Source organism: Rhinoderma darwinii, chromosome 2, assembly GCF_050947455.1.
Source record: "Rhinoderma darwinii isolate aRhiDar2 chromosome 2, aRhiDar2.hap1, whole genome shotgun sequence".
Taxonomy (NCBI): Eukaryota; Metazoa; Chordata; class Amphibia; order Anura; family Rhinodermatidae; genus Rhinoderma; species Rhinoderma darwinii.
Window position 1 is genome coordinate 428,648,628 of NC_134688.1, and position 21,481 is coordinate 428,670,108.

The 21,481-nt window shown below is 40.8% G+C and overlaps 1 protein-coding gene across 5 annotated transcripts in view; it reads right to left on the reverse strand.

The window, feature by feature from the left end:
* NCOR1 (nuclear receptor corepressor 1) overlaps window positions 1-21,481 on the reverse strand; it is a 173,041-nt gene that overhangs the window by 49,036 nt on the left and 102,524 nt on the right. For 3 of the 5 annotated variants that reach the window (XM_075854369.1, XM_075854371.1, XM_075854366.1), the window contains 7 exons: window positions 20,603-20,733; window positions 19,693-19,949; window positions 6,186-6,248; window positions 3,024-3,163; window positions 2,362-2,488; window positions 395-944; window positions 143-272 (listed from right to left, as the gene is read on the reverse strand). In XM_075854369.1, coding sequence (XP_075710484.1) covers window positions 143-272; window positions 395-944; window positions 2,362-2,488; window positions 3,024-3,163; window positions 6,186-6,248; window positions 19,693-19,949; window positions 20,603-20,733 — 1,398 coding nt within the window. The remainder of the gene's footprint in view (window positions 1-142; window positions 273-394; window positions 945-2,361; window positions 2,489-3,023; window positions 3,164-6,185; window positions 6,249-19,692; window positions 19,950-20,602; window positions 20,734-21,481) is intronic. The other 2 variants (XM_075854367.1, XM_075854370.1) reach the window with 1 other exon arrangement.

Sequence of the window (21,481 nt, forward strand, 5' to 3'; positions counted from 1 at the left end):
AGGCTATTTTGGGACCTGTGCCAGGAGCAGAAAAAAAAAACTCTTACAACTGTTCTAAAAACGGTTAAAGACATTGGGAACAGCGCTGCACAAGACTGGTATCTTGAGGCACTGATTTTCCTGCCTAGCCAAATACACTTACCATGGGTGGTATAACAGCAGCACGATGATGCAACTGCTGCAGATCCAGCGTGCCTTGCTTCAATGAAGGGGATATCAGAATTGTTCCTGATGGGGTCAACATTGATGGCTTTGAATCCATTGTGTACACCCTAAAAGGGGGTAAAAAAAATAAATTAAAAAAAATAAAAATCATCCAGAGATCCAAATGTTGAACAATTATCAATCGTTGGGAAACATTGCACACAGTATACTTCAGTAGTAGCATCCTCACCTTGACCTGTCAGGCTCTCCATCTACATCTTCATCCGCACTGCATGTGGCACTGGAGTCATTGTCAGATTGTGAACCCGGCCTTACATGGGTTGGCATCTGGTTGGTGGAATACTCCATATCTGCAGGTTCTGATTTCTCTTTACTCCTTTCAAGCTCCCGGTCTTTGGTATCTTCCTCGATTTTTACTTGGGCACTTTCTGCTAGCTTCACATCAGCCTCAATGGGTTCCACTTTGGTATTAACTTGGAGACTGAGAGCTGGTTTCGGTTCTGAACTGTCACTCCTCTCCCCGACCTCCATTGCCTCCTCAGGCTCCGTGTTAACTTCTTCTTTTACCTGCAACTCCGGGAATTGGTTCTCAGGGGTCTTTGCATTTTGTGTGGCGGTAGAGGGGGATGCACAGGGTACAGATTTGCTGGAAAGATCCTGCTCAGGAGAAGCAGCTATAGGTAATGAAGAAGTGGTTCGGTCGGTTTCATCAGCTTGTTTAGCCCCTTCCACGGGTGATGGAGATGGAGCACTTTCAGTGTCTGAACTGTTTTCTGCACCTATAGCAAAACGTATTCATGATATTACACACTACCTTTATATACAATACCAAGAAATATAGAACTACCACAAGACAGTTACTCCACTTCACATTAAAAGCTACTGCACTGTCCGCTGAAAAAATACTAATCTTAAGGGGAAAAAGCCCATGCTCGGTCTGTAGACCTAAATAAGGCAGGTGTCCGCTTCAGTGCCCATAAAGGAAAACTAGAAGTAATAAAGTAACCTTACTATGCCAATGTTGAGCACGTGTGGTAGTAAAAAGGATTAATTAGTAACTGCAGGTTGGATGTTTTGTTTTAACTCCCTCGTTTCAGATAACATAATTCTTCAGTGGACGTGGGAATCAAAGAGCAAAAATAGCAGAGGCTCAGCATCATACAAATCTACTTTTAATTTAATTACAGGGGCTGTCCCGTGATTTAAGATTACATTTCTCAGTTAGATGCAAAACAGAGCTCATTTTAAATTGGAGTCGTACAAATAAATAAAATACCCGTGTCTAGATGAGGTTACATATTATGGCGCACCCTGGTGTTCGTTTGATTCCCTCTCAGAGACGGTCCACCTAATGTGTCCAGTGCCGGTGGTCACTCAGTAAATCATTCCCACCACCCGATCCTTGCGTACTTGGCGGTTGAGTGATTTTTGCTACTGTGCTGGCCAGTCAATAAGTATCGGCGCACTAGATGCAGCTTTTCTCTACCCAGCACTGAACACATTAGGTGGACGTTCTGAAAAAGAATCAAAAGAACACCATGGGACGCCAAAACAAGTATGTGACAGCAACTCATAAACAGAATCATATATATATATTTTTTTTAATAATCTTAATTAAAATACGGTTATGTATCACAGAACCTAACTCACAGTACTTGAAGACCTTTGACCATATTTAAAAGAACACATTGGAGGCTGAAGAGGCATGGTACGACTTAGCCCGCTTAAATAAACGGTCAACTTGAAAGCTCCCCACAATAATGTGTTAGCTGGGTGGCGCAGGATTGGGTGCTGCAACAATATGAGCTGGACCCAGGACCGGACAGAGCAGTCCTGTCACTATTGTGGTGGTGGCCTAGCACATAACGATCACAGACCAGGTATATATTACATCTCTAGTGAAAAGAACAGCAGACGTTTATGAATATTGCTCAAATATTAAATTGTTATACTACCACATACTACCCACACGATTATAAACCCTCAAAGTAGTTATATTATTGACCTCATACATGACACGCAAATCTGTCTTTTGGATTCATAACTCATACAATTGCATATGTACTAGTGTGTGTGTGTGTGTATATGTGTGTATGTATGTGTGTATGTATGTGTGTATGTATGTGTGTATGTATGTGTGTATGTATGTGTGTATGTATATATATAATAAACTATTAACCTAAAAGTAAACATTACCATCACTGTCTTCCGGATTCTCCTCGTAGTTTGAGCCTTCATTTTCTTCATCTTCCTGGGCAGACACAGTAGAAGCTACACTTTCACTCTGAGAGACATCTCTCTCCTCTCGTGGCCTTCGAGGTGACTGCAAACGAGAAATCTCCAATGTAAATTTATTTTATTTTTTATGCAACACGTTAGCCGCTCGCACCTTGTGCAATGCCCAAAATGGACCAGCTTTTTGCGACAAACACTACTCATTATCATTTTAGTATTTCACAGTAGCTAGGGATCAAAATATTTGATATGAGACAGTGCAGTAACCGTTCTGTACAGCGGCCATGCGTCCTGGTCACATATCGCCGTTAGATTTGGCATTGTATTCGCACAGTACCAGATGTGTTGTGGGAAGCAGCCATCTGACAGGTTTGCATTGCCACTGCACAGTGTTGTGCTTCGTCCAATGTACGGGTGTGGGGAGGGGGCATATACGTCCTGAGTCATGGCTGCAGTAAAAGGGAGCTCCGCCAATGTATGAGGGACAGTATATTTCATTAAGCAAGCAAATTATTGTGACATTCCCGATTTTTACAATTATTTTTAAAGAAAGCAATGCATCGTAATCCTGGACAACCCATTTAACTATTGGTCAAACGCATTACCCGCTCACCGATACTTACTTTCTGTTTGTGCTGTTGCAGCAGGTTGTCCAGATTGTGCCTTCTTTTATAATTAAAGTAGAAGTTTTTACACTGAGCTTCACTCTTCGTTCCAACCATCTTGGCGATAGCCCCCCAGTTACGACCATGTTCCACTAAGCCTGCCAAAACACAAACCAAGACCAATGGGACCTCATTGAATTAAAGGAAACACGTTCTCTGACACACAGAGTGCAATATGGAATCCAGTAACCACAAGATAAACAGTTAACGTATTTAACAGCAAAACAAAAAATCTAAAATCTACAATATTTAACTTTATGACGATAAGATACTTGAAAGAATGCAGTTTCAACCACAGTGAAAATAAAACTATAGGTTACACCCTAGGGTGCTTTAAAAAGACAACAGACTTCATGAGATGCTCTCGACTGGTATAGGCGTAGTTTACACATTGGTCTTAGAGGACCTTGAACCAGTGAAGGGATATCTTCATGGACCATTGTGAAGATTTAAAGAGGTTGCCTGTGTTTGTCAACGATTGATCACAGGATGTCCCACTGCAGAGACCCCCAGCAATCAGCGGTGATCTGCATGGGAACCTGGCAGCAAGTGTACTATTCCCTGCAGCGCCACCACAGGAGAAATCAAGTTTTACATGGTGATTAGTGAAATCAATGAGAGGTCTGTGTAATGCAGACAGAAAGACGCTCTTAGTAGCTGCTCTCTGCTTAGGCTAATAGAGTAGGAGGCTCTTAGCAGTACTCCATCTGTTAACTGAAAATCCTTTAATAAAGTACATGTAACCAAAGTTTATAAACCAGATAAAAGTGCAATCACATGCGGCAGATTTCGCTCGCTCCAAAAATCAAAGTCTGTTCCGTTCATCGGAATTGGGTTGTTTCTGCAGCAGATACATATATTCCTGTAAGTTTCATTTAGATGAATGATAGTGATTTTTAGTCGCAGAAAATGTCATTAACGGAACCTGCCATGTGTGACTAGACCCTAAAACAAAAAAAAAAACAAATCCCCCCCCCCCCCCCCCAACAAGCTTGAGAGCCCAACTACTACTTCAATTTTGGGGAGGCTATAAAAACGACAGGACGTCCGGGAGCTTCCGCCTGCATTAACATTTTGGCTGGAAATTCTACAAAACACATAATACACAATAGGTTGAAAACCCTGGAAAATAAAATTAAATCTACATTTCCATCTGACATACACATATATAAAAACATAACATATACCAAAAACTGCCTCCAAGTAACAGAATTATAATTGGCCAGGTTAGTATAATACAAATATTGGTAATAAATCGTACAATGCCATTTTTTACTGTCACACAACACTTAGGCATAGCCGAGATAGTACGACGCCAGGCATAAGAAGGTTGCACAACAGTTATCTCCCATAATTTGATTTGTGCAGCTTTCTCTTTATTGAGTGACATTTCGACAGAAATGAATGAAAATGTTGCAACACTTGCTCTGAGGTAATGTGAGGGTTGTACCGTCACCGTGCAAATCTTGCAGTCAACGGCAACGCCAGCTGCATGTGTGACCCAATGCAAGCCGATGGCGAATGATACTACAGCCAAAAACACACCCGGCCTACTTACAATTCACCCAATTCTTTTCGCTGTTGAAGAGGGCACCCCAAGCAGGGAAAAATTGAAGTACTTGAGGCCTACACTTCCTTTCATCAGAGTGAAGAACCATCAACCCTTTTGTCTTGTTGGACAAATTGTTTTGTTGAAGCCCGTAGAGATGAACACATGAGCATTTTCTTTGCACAAACCCTTGGATGCGTTCAAAAAATTGTCATCAACTATCCTCGGAGCCAAATTCTCATAGCAGAAATAACGGCTGTTAAATGTCTTCCAAAGTCACACTGGCTGTCAGTTTCTTTCCTTCCTGCTCGGTTCACCCGAGATGAACTGAAGCCATGTGTCAAGCCGTGCCCACAACTCTCCGCTGCCCCGCTAATCATATTGTGCGACTGCATTAGCGGAGGATTAGACGGGTCATCCCAGGTAAAAGACTTTTTGCTTTCTTTATGGAGGTCAAAAATGCGAGAAGTCATTTTTCCACTTAATTTTTTTTAGACTATTTTTCAGCTGTGCATCATTATAACTTCGGTTTACCTGCAACCTACATCTAGAAATCCCTCACAACACAGCACAAGTGCAGATGGCAGGCACGCATGCACGCAAACACATGCAAATCAACCGCAAAGTATAGAGACCCTAGGGAGGGCAGGGGATAGGGCTGAAAGCAAAATACATTTCATATAGCCACTACATATATATAGCGTATGCCACATTAACCCGGTTTTAATAGCTGTTCGGAAAGCTTAAAAAAAATATGTAATAAAAAAAAAAAAAAATACTTCTATCTATGGAGACGGAGAAAAAACCCAAACAGCTTGGAGAAAGGATTTAATTTGTTCTGCACCGCGTTTAGGAATTATTCATAAATCAGTGGAATTGTTGTTTAACCCTTTCACTGCAAAGGAAGTAATACATCATAACTTTAAACGCTTGCCGCAGCCGACGCAAGGGCTACAGCGTAGATCTTGGTATCATATTAGAGCTTTTGAATGATACCAGACTCAAATTTTCTAGCTGTAATATTTTGGTAGGGCACTTTCTGGCTTTGCGCCTGAATAATGTTGCAGCATCAAAAGGGTTAATCAATTACTGAAATTCTGAAAACTGCTTATTTTTCGGCAGCCTCAAGTCATTGCTATTAATGATTTACACAACCAAAGCATACAACAAAAAGTGCATTACAATGGGTTAATACACGTTTTTGGGGAGCTGCACGGAGGATAGAAAAGAGAAGACTACAGGGCCCCAATCGGATTGGCAGCACAAGCCGCACTATGTGTGACCATGTGACCTACTTTTTGCCTATCTGCAATGTAAGAGGGCATTACGGGCATAGGACCCTTCGGTCTGAATGATTAGCATTTTACTACACTACAGTCTCCAGGAATTAGGGCTAGAAATGCTGAACAGCCACATAGCCACATATAGCATTAGATAGCTTGCAAGAATATCTAAGCGCAAACAAATGCCACAACTACATCAATACATCACACAAAACAAAAACTCTACTAGGTCAGCAGCGTCTACGTCTCACTGGAGAAATCCACAGAAGCCAAACTTGAAATCTTTACCTTTTTTAGCAATTTCCATTTCTTCTTCAGTCCAACGGGAGGTCTCCACGGTCTCTGCAGAAGCTGAAAGCACAATACAGCAAATCCCATCAAAAAGAAAGACCTGGATTTGCATTACGAGCACCAATCCTACAAAGCCCACACACAGTTATCCATTTACGTGCAGGCTTCCTCCTTTAAAAGCCATGCGAGGGGAAGAGAAGCTTGTGATGAAGGCGGCAGTCACTCCAGATTATGACAAGAGGACTAATGACAAGCTAGCGGCCAATGTACTTTACTACTGAAAACCTCAGCACCACAATGACAATGAACTGAAAATATGAACCAAAATACTTCCATGCAGAATTGTACTACCGCAGAATGAAGGCAAATGCAAACAAAATAAAAAACCAAGGCAGCTAGCTAGTCAGTGCCTCAACGAAAAGCAGTCAGAGATATTTATTTAACCATTGATGGCAGCTGAAGCAACATCAAAATATATACTACTCTAATACAGCACAAAAATAAAATTTAAAGGGATTATTATAATATTCGTCAAAAAGAGAACTGACCATTTCAAATTCCTTCTTAAAAAGGCAGCTCAACATGAAAGAGGATCTGTCAACTCTCCTGACCTCTATTCTATTCAGGATATAGCCATGATGGCGCATCTTTTTTTAGAACTCAAAATTGAAGTTATTCCTCTTGAAAATGTATGAATAAATTGACAACTGGGTACTACCATTCCCCGTTGTAATGGGGCGTGTACCTACAAACTGACACTGTCCAATCAGTGCCGACAGTGAGATTGTGTAGGGACTTATTAACTAGAGGAACGGTAACCAGTTGTCAATGTAATCATACATTTCCAGGAGGAATAACAGAGTAACGGCACATTGCGGAGTACTAAGAAAAGTTGCTCCAGGATTGTTATTTTAGAGAGAATAAAAGCATTTAGAGGCATGTCAGAGGTGCAGACAAATCCTCGAAGATAAAGCTAGATTACAAAATGGACAAAACCACACACTTCATGCTACAGAAAGAAAAATCTGCACAAAAATAAAAAAGGCCCTAATTACACTACAGGGCCACGAACAGCAAACCGCAAAAGCAAATGATGTAATAAGTGGCAATATATTGCGCCGCTAGAAAGTATTGGTCATGACAGAAGTAATCAAACAATGCCGAAACAAGAAAGAGAGCGTCCATGTCCAACGCAAACATTATTACTAAGAACGAGGCAAAATGGACTTTATGGCTCATAAAAAAAAGCCTATTAACTCTAGGCTGTTATTATACAAGAACATAGATGACAAATCATTAAGAATTAATCGACAACAAAAATAAAACAATGCAGCACAAAACCTGACATACAAGAAACATCAAACATGAACTTATATGATGGTGTACCCACACATCTATGCACTTTACCACCCCAAAAAAAAACAAAAAAAAAGCTTTTATTGGAAATGCAATTTTAAACTCGTGAAACAGCACAAATACAAAGCAGGAGACATTGCAGACAAAAATCGGAACAGATGCAAATAGCAACCAGATTTAATCTTTCAACGGGTCTATAGCAAGCAGGTAAATGACAGCAGTGATCTGGTCGGTGCTCCACTTTTGGGCTGCACTATATTTTATACATGTTCTTATCCAAAGTGGGTCATATTTAAAATTCAATTCAAAATAAATATTGAATGAATAAAAAATAAATATAAACAAAAAACAGATGAGAAGTGGTTTAATGACTACAATATGTCAACTTGTAGCAGTGAAAACTCCAAATGACTGATGTTTAAAGGGAACCTGTCACCAGCATTTCACCTATTATACCAGCAATACCTGGTGGTAGTGGGTGAAAAATCATTTCTATATAACCTATAATTATCTTCTTAGTCGGCTCTGTAGCTTTAGTATTCAGTTTTTTTAGCGTTCCCACATCGTATGCTAATTAGCAGAAGAGAGTCATATCTTTGTTTGGTAGGCGTCAAGTGTGTCTTTTAAAGGGTATGTCCACTGTTGCAACCAATTTTGTATTGCTCCAAATTTAAAAGAAAAAAAGCAGCAACTTTGCAAACAGTCTTGATTGAAACTACCCCGCTGTTTTGTGTCTGCAGGATCAGACTACACAGGGTGGGTTTGTGGTCTAGAACCATTCCCCTACTTCTTTGTAAAATACATTCGGATGCATTATAGTGAATAACAGTTCAATGACAGTTAGTATCATTGTGCAGCAACCAATGGCCTAATATTCATAAAGTTACAGCACAAACTCATCACAGAGCACTGCAGAAGTAAAGTCACAACAAAACTTCTGTGGCTTTTCACAGATAGTATGCTGCGTTAGGTCCTGTTCACACCTGCGCCACAGATTGTCGTTTTGGCTGGACAAAATAGCACAGCATGCAGCACTATTTTATCTGACAAAATCCATTAAAAAGTTAATGGGTCTCATTTGTCAAAACTGTTCAACAGTAAAGCGTGGAGCTTTTGTTTTTCTATAGAATTTGAAGACTTTAAAGCGGAGATCTGATTGGTTGCTGAGGGCACCAGTACAGTTTTACTGTTAGACAGCTTTGATAAATGAGGCCCAATTGGTTCAGTCAGTCGCTGTTCGTTTCAGTCATGCGACTGTTCTGGTATTATTGTTGTTTTGCTCCTATGAGAACGGAACCCAGAACGCAGATGTACACAAGGCCGTGCCCGTAATCATAGCCCGCATTTACGGGCACAGCCGGCCTCGGACAGCCACTCGCATCTTCAGCCTGTGCTCCATACAAAGTATGGGCCATAAAAAGCAAAAGAACGGACATGTTCCATAATTTGCGGTACACTTCTGCAGCCCGGACACCTTGTATCCGTGGTCAATTGAAGTGACTGGGTCCGTTATTGCAGACCGTAATTACGACAATTTTTACGGTCGCGTGCAAGGGGCCTTAGTTAGGAAATATTTCAGTTTTTGTCTTGTTGCTGCAATGTCCAGAAGGAAGAAACAAGCAGTTACAATAATTACAGCTTTGTTATTGACAGGAGGGGAGAAGGAGAAGACTGCCAGATCCCCAGTACAATGTTTTAAAGTTACATAACCCACAACTATCCTATAAACCGTGGAAAATATGCGGAACACTGTCTCAGAAAATGCAAATTGTAATTTAGAATCACTTGTAAAAAGTTAAAGGGATCCTGTCACCAGCATTTTAGCTATAAAGCCAGCAATACCTGGTGAAAGTGGGTGGGTCTAAGCTATAAATATGTTCTAAGTAAGCTCTGTAGCTTTAGTATTCCGTTTTTCAGTGGTCCCACGCCATATGCAAATGAGCAGAAAAGAGTCAAATCTTCATCTGAAAAGAGTCAGATTTTCATTCCTCCAGCATCTCAGAGTGGACTCCACCTCCTTCTTTTTGATTGACAGCTCCTTAGCCAGTCAGGGCCAGACAGGTGGTGGCAGTGGGTGTGGTTAAGCTGCATCCCAGAGGGAAAAATAAATTACCATAAAAGGCGGGAAAAGTTTAAACAACTATATTTACTGACAGAGAAGGACTTCAGGAAAGAAGAGAACAGGAACGAACTCTGGACAGCTGCGGCCATTGAGGGGTCAGGCGAGTTTAACATGTAAGATGTTGATGACAGGATCCCTTTAAGCTATTGGGGCGAGTACTAGAAGTACACTATTGCTTTCTGACCCACAACTGCTGCGTTCTGCATTTCGTTGAAGCCTTTTTTACAGGAGGATACTTCATTGGACATGGGGTTAACCAAAGAGCAGATTCCCCGCCAAAGAAACCATTAATTCAAGGAATTCTCCGCTCTCAAGTTCCAAAATGAGAGTAGCCAATTTTAAAAGGGATTTTCTGGAATTTAAATGAATCATTATATAAATTAATCGGATAGACTTTAATTATTCATCACTTTAAGGTACTTGTTTTATGTCAGTGAATGAGAACATTCTGGTTTCCATTCACAGGCAGCGGTCCAGTACATATCTGGTCCTGTTCTCAGCGGCGAAATGGATTGAATTGTATCCAGTCTAGGTTCTGTGAGCCAAACAGCTTACGGGGGTTTTACACCGGGCGATTATCGGGCAGACGAGCGTTCATATAAAGCTCGTTGGCGAGAATTGCCCTGTGTAAATAGGGAAACGATCAGCAGATGAACGAGCAAATCTGCCGGTCTTATAGTTTTAAAAAAAGTGAAATATCGTTGTCGGCAGCACATCCTCCTGTGTAAACAGGGAGACGCGCTGCCAACATGATAATAATGTATGGGGACGAGCGATCGGAGTAACATCCGCTCGTCCCCATCCATAGCTCTGTATGACAGGAGCAAACGAGTGCCGATCAACAATTTCTCGTTGATCGGCCGGTGTAAGAGGGCCTTTAGACTCCACATGACTGATGCATTGTAGCCAACTACCAGCGGGATTTGTGCAGCTGCTGCTGATGTATTTATCTCACAGAGCATTGCCTAGACTGGATTGAACTGAAAAACGCTATGTTCACATCTGCAGCAGCTCTTTTTGTAGCATGCAGCGCTATATTTCCGGCCAAACATCTTAGTGGAGATACACACAGGTGTGTCAGAATCCACGGTCTGAACAGGCTGGAGATCAAGAGTAGAGGTACACTTTAACATCCTTACCAATTTCTATGCGATTTTCTTAGGGTAAAGCTGAAACTCCTTATTTAGGTGCGCTAATAGCTCGTATTGTTATTGCTTGCACCTAAAAATGTGACTGAAGGCAATACGATAGCAACCAGTGCCAGGCAGCTGCTGCCAAGGCATATAAAATCATGGGATGTTTTAAAAAAAGGCATAGATGCACATGTACAAGTACATAGTTTTGCCTTTAAACAAATCACTCATCAGAACACACATGGAATAACGTGAACATAGCTGAACTGGAACGGGTGCAGAGGAGGGGAGCCAAGGTAATTAAGGAAGTGGGTGGATTGCAGTACCTAGAAATATTATCCAACTTGGGGGTCAGTATTCAGTTTGTAAATAAAGTTGACTTTAGGGCCTGTTCACATCTGCATTGTAGGCTCCGTTAGGGTCCTCTGTTGCAGATCCGGCATAGATTACCGGAAACAATAGCGCAGCATACTGCGCTGTTTTTGGTAAAACCGCAGACAGCCCATCGGAAAGCAGACTAAACGGCTCAGTTAGGGGCCTCCGTCACAGAGCTGGCAGAAATTACGGGAAACAATAGGGCAGCATGCCGCGCTATTGATTCTGGTAAAACCACGTTGAACCCGATGGAAAGCAGACTGAATACATTAAAGTCAATGGGTTTCATCGGCTGCCGGTGGTGCAACAGAACCGTTGCGTCCTGTATTCCCTTGTTCTGCTCCTGCTGAGAGCAAAACAACGGAATGTAACAACCCAAATGTGAACAGGGCCCTAGAGGCAATCAAATTACAATGTGCAGATATATGAATGGACAGTAGAAAGAGCGGTCTAATGTTTTGTTTTGGTTTTTTACCCAAGCCTGCAACCAACTATGACAAGGGGGCATCCTCTACGTCTAGAGGAAAGAAGGTTACCGTAATCATAGACCGGGATTCTTTTCGGTAAGAGCAGTGACACTATGGAACTCTCTGCACCAAGATGTTGTAATGGTTAATTCAGTGAGTAAGTTTAAGAAGAGCATGGATGAATTTTTTTAAAAGATATAATATTACAAGTTATACATACTACGGGAGATGGGTCCTTGATCCAGAGATTTATTCTGAATGCCATATGTGGAGTAAAAAAGTAATTACTCCCCCCTAATAGGAGAATATGTGCAACTGCCTCATAGGGGTTTTTGCCTTCGTCTGGATCAACACTGTAGGATTTTAGATTGAACTTGATGGACCGCCTCTTATTTTGACCTCATCAACTATGTAACTATGAATAGGTTGAGAGATATATATATATACATACATACATACATACACACACACACATTATATATATATATATATATATATATATATATAAACCATTTTGTCTCAGGATTTATGAAAAGGACAAGAAAAGTATATGATTGGTTGATGCAGAGCATGCAATTCTTATTTGATAACCCACTTAGAGATAGATTTTCATTTGGAACATAACATGGGCATTTACATTTGTGCTTGATTCAAGTGGTTTGTTTACATAGTGAAGAGAAAAAGATGACTATCCTCTATTGATACGGTTTGTTAAAAAAACAAAAAAAAAAAACAGCACGCTTTATACACGGTTTTAGTTTTTAATTATGAAATCTTTACACAAGTTTAGTACTATCGAGAGATTTATTAAGCAAAAAGCAACAGAATTCAGGCAGAAATCAAGCTAAGAAAGTGGAGAATATGGGTATTATTGATAAATCTCCCTCAGTAAGTATTATTGATTTCAAAATATTCTTTATCATTTTATATTAGTACAGTTATGTTTAAAGCGGCTATATATAGTAAGAAAAACATGTCCTGTAAAAAGTCGTTGAAGCGAAAATGGGCTACTCTGTGTGCCCAATTTAAAAAAAAATATTAAATCGAGTATAATCTACTCCATGCTGAAAAAGAGAGAAAGGGTAAGAGAAAAAGAGAGAAAGGGTAAGAGAAAAAGAGAGAAAGGGTAAGAGAAAAAGAGAGAAAGGGTAAGAGAAAAAGAGAGAAAGGGTAAGAGAGAAAGGGTAAGAGAAAAAGAGAGAAAGGGTAAGAGAGAAAGGGTAAGAGAAAAAGAGAGAAAGGGTAAGAGAGAAAGAGAGAAAGGGTAAGAGAGAAAGAGAGAAAGGGTAAGAGAGAAAGAGAGAAAGGGTAAGAGAGAAAGAGAGAAAGGGTAAGAGAGAAAGAGAGAAAGGGTAAGAGAGAAAGAGAGAAAGGGTAAGAGAGAAAGAGAGAAAGGGAAAGAGAGAAAGGGTCTGGTATCTGCCTCTTTCACGTAAATGGGGATGAACTGTCAGATCACACGCGCGCGCTCAAATTCACCAATGAACTTCTAATAAAATGTAACCTTTATTTGTAAATATTTATAATTAGTAACTAAACTTTTATCAAACTTCGAGACATATCAAAAGTTCGGATCTTCACCATCACTGAAACGAAGGTGCATAAGCACTGATCGCAGCCGAAGGTGCAGGGTGCTCAGCTAATCGCTTTTGCACCTTCATTTCAGCAACGGTGGGGGCCTTAGCAACCGGACCCCAACCGATGCAAAATTTTAATAGGTCTCTAACATTCATTCTTAAATAGGAACTACACATTTAAACTTTTGATCACAATATTATGGAGGAACGATTTCATAACTGTGATTTTTAATGGAGTCAATGATTGGTAAAGTTGCTTGTAAAATAACGTGCTCAATGCTAAAGCTTCATGCAGTGAATAGTGTAACACTGCATCAGCTCACATTACTATTCATTTGTGGCAGTTTGTATTCCACCTGCAGGAAAGTTTTCCAATACCTAAAATCAACACAGCCTCTCCTTTTTTTACATGTTTCCCTGGCGAACGGCATCCTCAGAGGGTTTGAGGCTAATGGCACTGGAATTGCGTATCCCGTAGTTTATAGATGGGTGACTATAAAAGCTATTTGTCGTCACCCTCCATCTCCTAAGTGCTAATCCTATCAGATCAGAGAATTCCCATGTGGCTAGCATAGTCATGGGCAATGGCTATGGATAACCTACGATCAGTATGCTCCAAAGTCCCCAATTCTCTCTACTCCGCATGTCTGTGGACTTAGTTTTGGACTAGATGCCCTGAATCGTGCATGCTCCTGGACTTGGCCTGCACGCTACACCTTTTAGTCTTGTGTAACCCCTTCCATTCTTCCTATAATAATTTTTAGTCTAAATTCCCGTCAGAGACTTAATTTTAGTTGACAGAGACCCCAAAATTGGAATGAATTAAATTTCTCGTCATGTACATAGCGGATGTGTCGAGTGTGCTGTCTAATATAAAACTCTTGTATCGTTTTTACCAAATATATTTTGGGGCAGCCGCAGCTGGCAATGTAAACTACTCTGTTCGGCCCCAGGCACACGTCCGTGCAATATTTACGGTCAGTAAAAACGGACCAGACGGGCCACAGAGTGTCATCCGCCTTTGTGAACCGTGCTCGAAGTAATAAGTATGGGAGCACGGTCCGTAAATGCGAAAAATAGGGCATTTTTGTGGCTCATTTCTACGGCCCGGACACACACCTGTAAATATACGGTGTGGGTATTTTATTTGCATTTACGGATCCGTAATTGCGGATAAAAACCACGGAAGTGTGAATTGGGCCTTACTTCTGAAGTTTATAAATTGCCTAATGTGGCATTTCTTGTTAGCCATTGGGGAGGCGGTGTGCGGATTTTAGGTAGCGGATATTCTGTGCTAGTATACTGCAGGCAACCAAAACTCATGAGTAAATAGGAATACTATCCTGCTGGCGGAATACAAATGGCGCTACATGAGTAACGGTAATGTGAGCTGATACAGTGTTACACTATAAGGGTATGTTCACACTGCTTATTTTTGGGAGTTTTTCGGAGAAAACAAATCAAATCAGAATGCCTCCAAACATCTGCCCATTGATTTCAATGGGAAAAACGGCATTCTGTTCCAACGGGGCGTTTTTTTACGCGGCTGTTTTTCAAATGCCCGTGTGAGTCACTTCTTGAGCTGTTATTGGAGTAGTTTTTCATAGACTATAGAAAAACCACTCCAAAAACGGACATAAAAAAAGTCTGAAAATCAGGAGCGGTTTTCCCTTGAAAACATCTCCGTATTTTCAGACCTTTTTGGTTAAGCGTGTGAACATACCCTAAACATTCCCTGAATGAAGCTTTAGCAGTGAACACGTTACTATACAAGCAAATCTATCCACTAAAATACACAGTTTTTAAATAGTTCCTCATAATATTGTGGAAATTAATATCCATTCTTAAATATTTGCCAATAAAAAAGTTATATTTTATTAGAAGGCCTTGCTCACATCTGCGTTGGAGATACCGTTAGGGGCCTCCGTCGCAGATTTGGTTGGGAGTACCAGAAACAATAGCGCAGCAGGCTGCTCTATTGCTTCTGGTAAAACGAAAGCACGTACCACGGACTTCCAGACAGAAAGCCAATGGAACCCATTAAAGTCAATGGGTTACGCTGGCCACCGGTGGTATCTGTTGTGCAACGAAACCGTCTCAGACGGAGAACAACAACGGAAACACTTGACGTAGGTGTGAACATAGCCTAATTAGCCAAATTTTGGAAAAGGTGTTATTGTGCCCTCGGGTAAATTGTGTGTATATAAACTGCAGCACTGGATCAACACAGAAACAAAAAATTTATATATATATATATATATATATATATATATATATATATATATATATACACACACATACACGTACGTACATATATATATGATAAATGGGGGGGGGGGTTCTACTTTCTCTTGTCAGTAGGATCTAAAACAGGAACGTGTCAAGGTTTTCAAAAAGTACTTTAATACACTCAATCCATCTGACTATTAAAGGAACAGTGTCATCGCAAATAATTTTTTTATATGTTAAAGATGTTAGTGCTTTAATAAAAACGTTTATATTCATTTGTGTGTTTGTGTTTTACTGTTTCTTATTTTTACACTTTTTCTTCCCTATGGGGGCTGCCATTTTTTGTTCCATTTCTGTGTGTGTCGATTAACGACACACACAGACATGGAATACGGCAGCCACAGTCCCATAGGGACTGCGAACGGCTCCCGTCCCATTGACTGCCGTGTACGGCGTCTGTGTGGGAACTGTGCATGCGCCGCTCCCACACAGTCCTATTCGAAATTGGCGCCGTCCGGCGCCATTTTCCTGTGGACCGGAAGTCGCGGCCGGACAGTAATATTACTACTTCCGGTCGCGGCTTCCGGACTTGTGCACATGGAACAGCGGCAGCAAACGGAGCGGACGGGCCGGAGGGAGCCGCGGCGGCAGGAGCAGGTAAGAGATTTCAATGTATGTTAGTGTTTGTGTGTGTTTACTACTGTATGTAAACCTACTACACTGTGGGTTACCTCAAAAAATGGCGACACACAGTGTAGGAGGTTAAACCTTTCAAACCCCTCGTTTATCCCGGCACTAGCCAGGATAAAGGAGGGGGGGATGCTGAGAGCTCACTAGAGCGAGGGCTTTTAACCCAATGTTGCAATGCTGCAATTTTGGGAACAGCCCCATCTAGTGACCAAAAATGGGTAGTATTATAAATTAGAAATAATTTATAATATTTCCTGGCTCGTGCCAAAAAAAAAAAAAAAATTTGAACAATGTTTAATCACCCACACACTAAATGTTTAATTTTTTAAAAAAAAACATGTTTTTCTGGCAACACCATCCCTTTAAGTTCTATTGCATCTCAGTTCTGCTAAATATGTTTAATTTAGAATGGGGGGGAGGAATAGGCTCTGTTCTGATTTGCTTTTCTAGGATTCAGTCGGGAGTTCTAGTATTTTTGACAGCAAGAATAAAGCAGTCTGCAGTACTACTGTTGTGGTCAAAAATATGAAAAAACTGAAGGAACTATGAAAGACCCTGTTTTAAGTCAATGGCGCATGTCAGGATTCATCAGGATCCGTTTGGAAATAGTACAGGTATCGATGCCATGAAATATCTGAGGATAGCCAGCGGAATTATACATTCACATTGCCAATCAATTCAACCAAACACCTTGAGAAAGTAAAGTAGACTGCTGAACTCTGACTTGGGGCTCATTCAGACATGCGTGATTCTCATCCGCATGCTGTGCGTTGAAACACAACTTGGGGCTATTCAGACACGCGTGAGTTTTCAAGCAGCGAACTTCTGTCGCGTGGAACGCACTGCATGTCCTATATTGGTGCGTTTTCACGCAACTAGTCGCCCAATGAAGTCAATAAGTGTGTGAAAACCACAGACAGCACACAGACGCACATCCACGTGCTGTCCAGTGTTTCACGCATTAACTACATTGGAAAAAAAAAACAAAAAAGTGCTTGCAAGTGCGTGAAAAACATGCCACACGCAAAGCACACTAATGCAAAATGCTACGCACACAGACAGATTTATGCACGTAAATTGGTCACGCTGGTGTGACTGTAGCCTTAAAGCGTAGCTAAACTTTCGCAAACAAAAGAATATTTAAACTGATATTATGTCCCTCTATGTGAATACATTACTCCTATCAATTGTTTTCACTTCAAAAGTACCTTTTATTTGCAGCTTTTTTTCTTGTGAAACTGTCCACATCTATTTTCTGACACTTCCGGATTCTGGCAGTTGCTAGGGGCGTGTCTTACTGTGTGTGATGTTACGATCTGTCTGTATCTTTCATGGGCAGTGAACTCCCATATAACTACAATACTGTGAGCGTACACTGAGCTATGCACAGCAGAACACATTATTTATAGAGATGGAAATATCTCTGCACACTCCAGAAGAAAGCAGAGTTTTTCTTTTTCACTTTCCCTGGCAAGTGCAGGGAAGATAAGACAGAACGGCAGGGTGCTTGAGGGGGGCGGGGGCGGAGCAGTCCTAGTCTTATCTGATGCTAATTATCAGCTCCGATTACAGTGTCCTGAGACTCTTTGCCGGAGGAAAGGGGGAGAATCATCCAGGCACAGAGACCAGTGCACAGTCTCTTCCCTGCGCTCTGCTGCTGTCGGTTACTCTATAGAGAACGGTGTAGTGTAGAGAGGCAGAGAGACCTTCCTGATGTCACGATGGGAGCGTGCACATCTGACGTCAGGATGGGGCCACCACCCACCCGTACTCATAGGCAGCAGAATCCGTGCACTGATACATTCAAACAGTGTACGGATTTCTTCTAGCAACAGGAGAAATACAAGAAATAAAATGTGGTAGAAAAGTGTCAGAGTGGCCATTTAAAACACATATAACACAAAAATGAGCCCAAATTCATTAATAAAGTATATTACAAAATATATTTATATTACACATGCTGCTAGAAAATAAAAAGTTGATTGAACGTGTAGTTACGCTTTAACAACATAACGTGATAGCTGAAATGACTAAACCTACCCATAAAGGAAAAAAAGCAAATAAGGCTGGTCATCTGTTAATCCAAGATAACTTGATGGAAAGTAATCATAAATAGGATTTTAAATTTTGTAGTACATGAAAACATGATAAAAGGTTGTGACTGTTCGCATCCGTTACATTAGTTGTCCGTTTTTTGGACAGATAAAAGTGCAGAGTACAGAACTTTTACTTTGTTCAAAAAAACGGATAACAGTTGGGTTATTTTTATCATTGGTGTCAATGTAAAACGGATACAAACTGAATGTAATCTGTAATCCCATTCTGATAAAAGAGTAACTGATTATGCAACGCAAGTGTGACGCCTCAGATCCACCGTACAATACGACCCTGTAACACTTGAAGACAAGATTTTTAAAGGCGTTTTCTGGGACTATAATATTGATAGACTATCGCTAGAATAGGCCATTAATATCAGATTGATGGGGTCGAAGTGCCGGCACCCTCACCAATCAGATAATTGAAGCGGCACTTCATTCGGTAGTGGCTGTGTCTGGTATTGCAGCTCAGAACTGCGGACCTTTTAATCTGTTGATCCGCGAGAGAAAAGTATAGGTCATCAATATTATAGTCCCGAAAAATCCCTTAAAATTTGGAACAGTCTAAGACCGTGGTGATCTGGCTACATTTATTACAAAACCCGCCGTGTTTTGTTTTGCGAATAGTGCGGCAAATGTATGCGGGGAGAATAACGGCACGTGCAAATTAGTCTTTAGATTAGAAGAGGAAAGTGACCAATTTCTGCATGTCGCAGAAGTAGCCTCAGTAGTAAATTGTCAGAATTCGCTCGTTTCCAAGTAATTGAAATCATTATTGGCCCGTGTTAATGAAAGAGAAGATCAATGAGAAAACTTTTTCTTACCTTTGACCCCCATTTGTGATGCCATATAAAATTAATAGTTCTAGGTTTCTAGTGACCATTACAAAAGGCATTACTGCATAGAGCTCTTGCTACAACCTTCGCTATGCATCAATGATGCTTCCGATCTGGCCAGGAAGATTATACTGATGGAAATTTACATCAGATCCTCAACCATCATTTTTCCAACCACTGACCAGTCACCGTTGGCTTGAAAAACTGTGATGTATAAAACGGGACTCAAGTCGTGTATCAAACTGCGAGCGTATAATGATTCGGGTTATGACACTGATAAAGTAACTGATCACTTTCACATAAAAATGATATGATCAAAGAGTGCAAAATAAGAAATGATCATGGATTAATTTATCCAAAGTCACGTTGACAAGCATAAAAATGAAGTAACATTCCAGACAATCTTAAAATATATAAGTAACCCATTAAAAAGGAAGGTGATTAGATCAAACCAAACCATTCAGACCAAGCCAATTTCCACAAGAATGACAACTCCTGGCTGGAAGATAGATCTAGCCATATGGTAATCTGACCCACTAGCCAGACAGAACATGGGGTTGATGCCTTGACATTTTGAGCAGAAGCGGACTGATCAGCAGTATGTTGTTTATAGGATTACTCACTTTGATCCTGTGCAGGTCCTGGAGGTGGTGGAGGTTCCTCTGGAGTAGGCGCAGGCACAGGTGGAGCAGGAGGACTAGTAGAAGAGGTCGAGGTGGACACAGTGGCAGCAGCATTAGCAGCTTCATTAGCCATTGATCTAGTTATCCTCCCCTTCCTCCGGCCTTGGCTGTTTGCAGTTTTACGTCCCTTCGGAGTGGATTGTTCCCTTTCCTCACTGTCTTCTGCTGCAATTTCAATTTTGTCTTTGGGATTTTCCCTAAAATGATCATTGAAACAAGCAAATGAAACACTGCAGTCAGATCTACAAATATTTAAAATGGACCTTTAAGGTTTTTGTTTTTTTAACCACATACCTACCCCCTCCCCTTATTCCCAGCATCCTTCCGATTTCAGCTCTGTAAAGTTATTTGATTTTTACCCTTGCTCTAGTACAAATCGATACTAGGCTTCATTATATGTTCCTCTGTAGTGTACACAGTACCTGGAGCTGATGCTTCCGCTAAATATTCACCCCTGACTAAATGTAAAGGAGCAGGTGTCACCACCAGATTTCCATCCCTTTTTTGGCAAGAATTCTGCGCCACACAGTGCTATTCTTGCTGTCAAAACAATGAAAACCTCCAAGGATAGGGAACTGACCCCCAAGTACCGCTCGTGCTCCGTCATACGACAGATGAGGCACAGCTATAGGACTTCCATTATGAACGGAAGTCAAAGCGTAAATGTGTACAGAGCCTTAGTGTGCATATGTAGTAATGGACAAATTTTGAAGGAGCTGCATTCAATAAAGATGCTTTCTAAAAAATGACGTATAATGTGTATTACAGCAGGCCGTTTAACCACCAACGACAGACACGATAGCAAACTGAAGAACAGGCAGCGAAGAGGAAACTCCAAGACACCACTCACTTAAACTCCTCTTTTTCCTCCTTCTCCTCTTCCTCCCTTCGTTCCTCTTCTTTTTTCTCATTTTTTTCACACTTCTCCTCTTCTACTTTTTCAGCTTCCTTTTCTTCTTGAGAAGGTCGTGCAATCTGTTGCTATAGCGAAAAAGATTAATACATTTGCTATTTTCCGTAGCTGTTTTTTTCTGATTACTGACATGGGGGCAACAAGGCAAGTAATACAACTATGTAAACCTTATAAGGGTAAATTTACATGTACGATTTGGTCACAGTTTTTACAGCGATTTAAAAACAAAAAGGTAAACAATACTCTGAAAGGGCATCAAACAAAATATGCCTAACATTCCCAGATGTGGTAACAATCAAACTTTTGTTGCGACCCTCCTTTGTGATTTTCTTATATTTGACCAATTTTAGGTTTTGAGTGGAAATGCTTTTTGAACAAACCATTGTTAGTTAAACCGCTAGAAACACTGAGCAGCGCTTCCCAATTACATATGAAAAGGACGCAAGAAACATCCCTGGTTAGGCTACATTCGGGCGAGCGTGTCCGATTTGCACATGTTATAAAATGTAGAATTCTTTTTATCAGTGTGCTTTGCACACAGCATACTTTTTAACTTTTCACACTTTTTTTTTAATTCTCTGCATTTCTATGTAATTGATGCGTGAAACACGGATGTGCATCAGTGTGTTGTCCGTGGTTTTCGCACACCCTTAGACTTCAATGGGAAACTAGGTGAGTGAAAACGCACTAATATAGGAAAAGCAGTGAGTTTCACGCAACAGACGCACACTGCGTGAAAACTCGAGAACCACGCTAGTCTGAATGAGCCCTTAGATATTTCTCTACTTGCCAGCAGATGGCAGCAGTAAACTACTT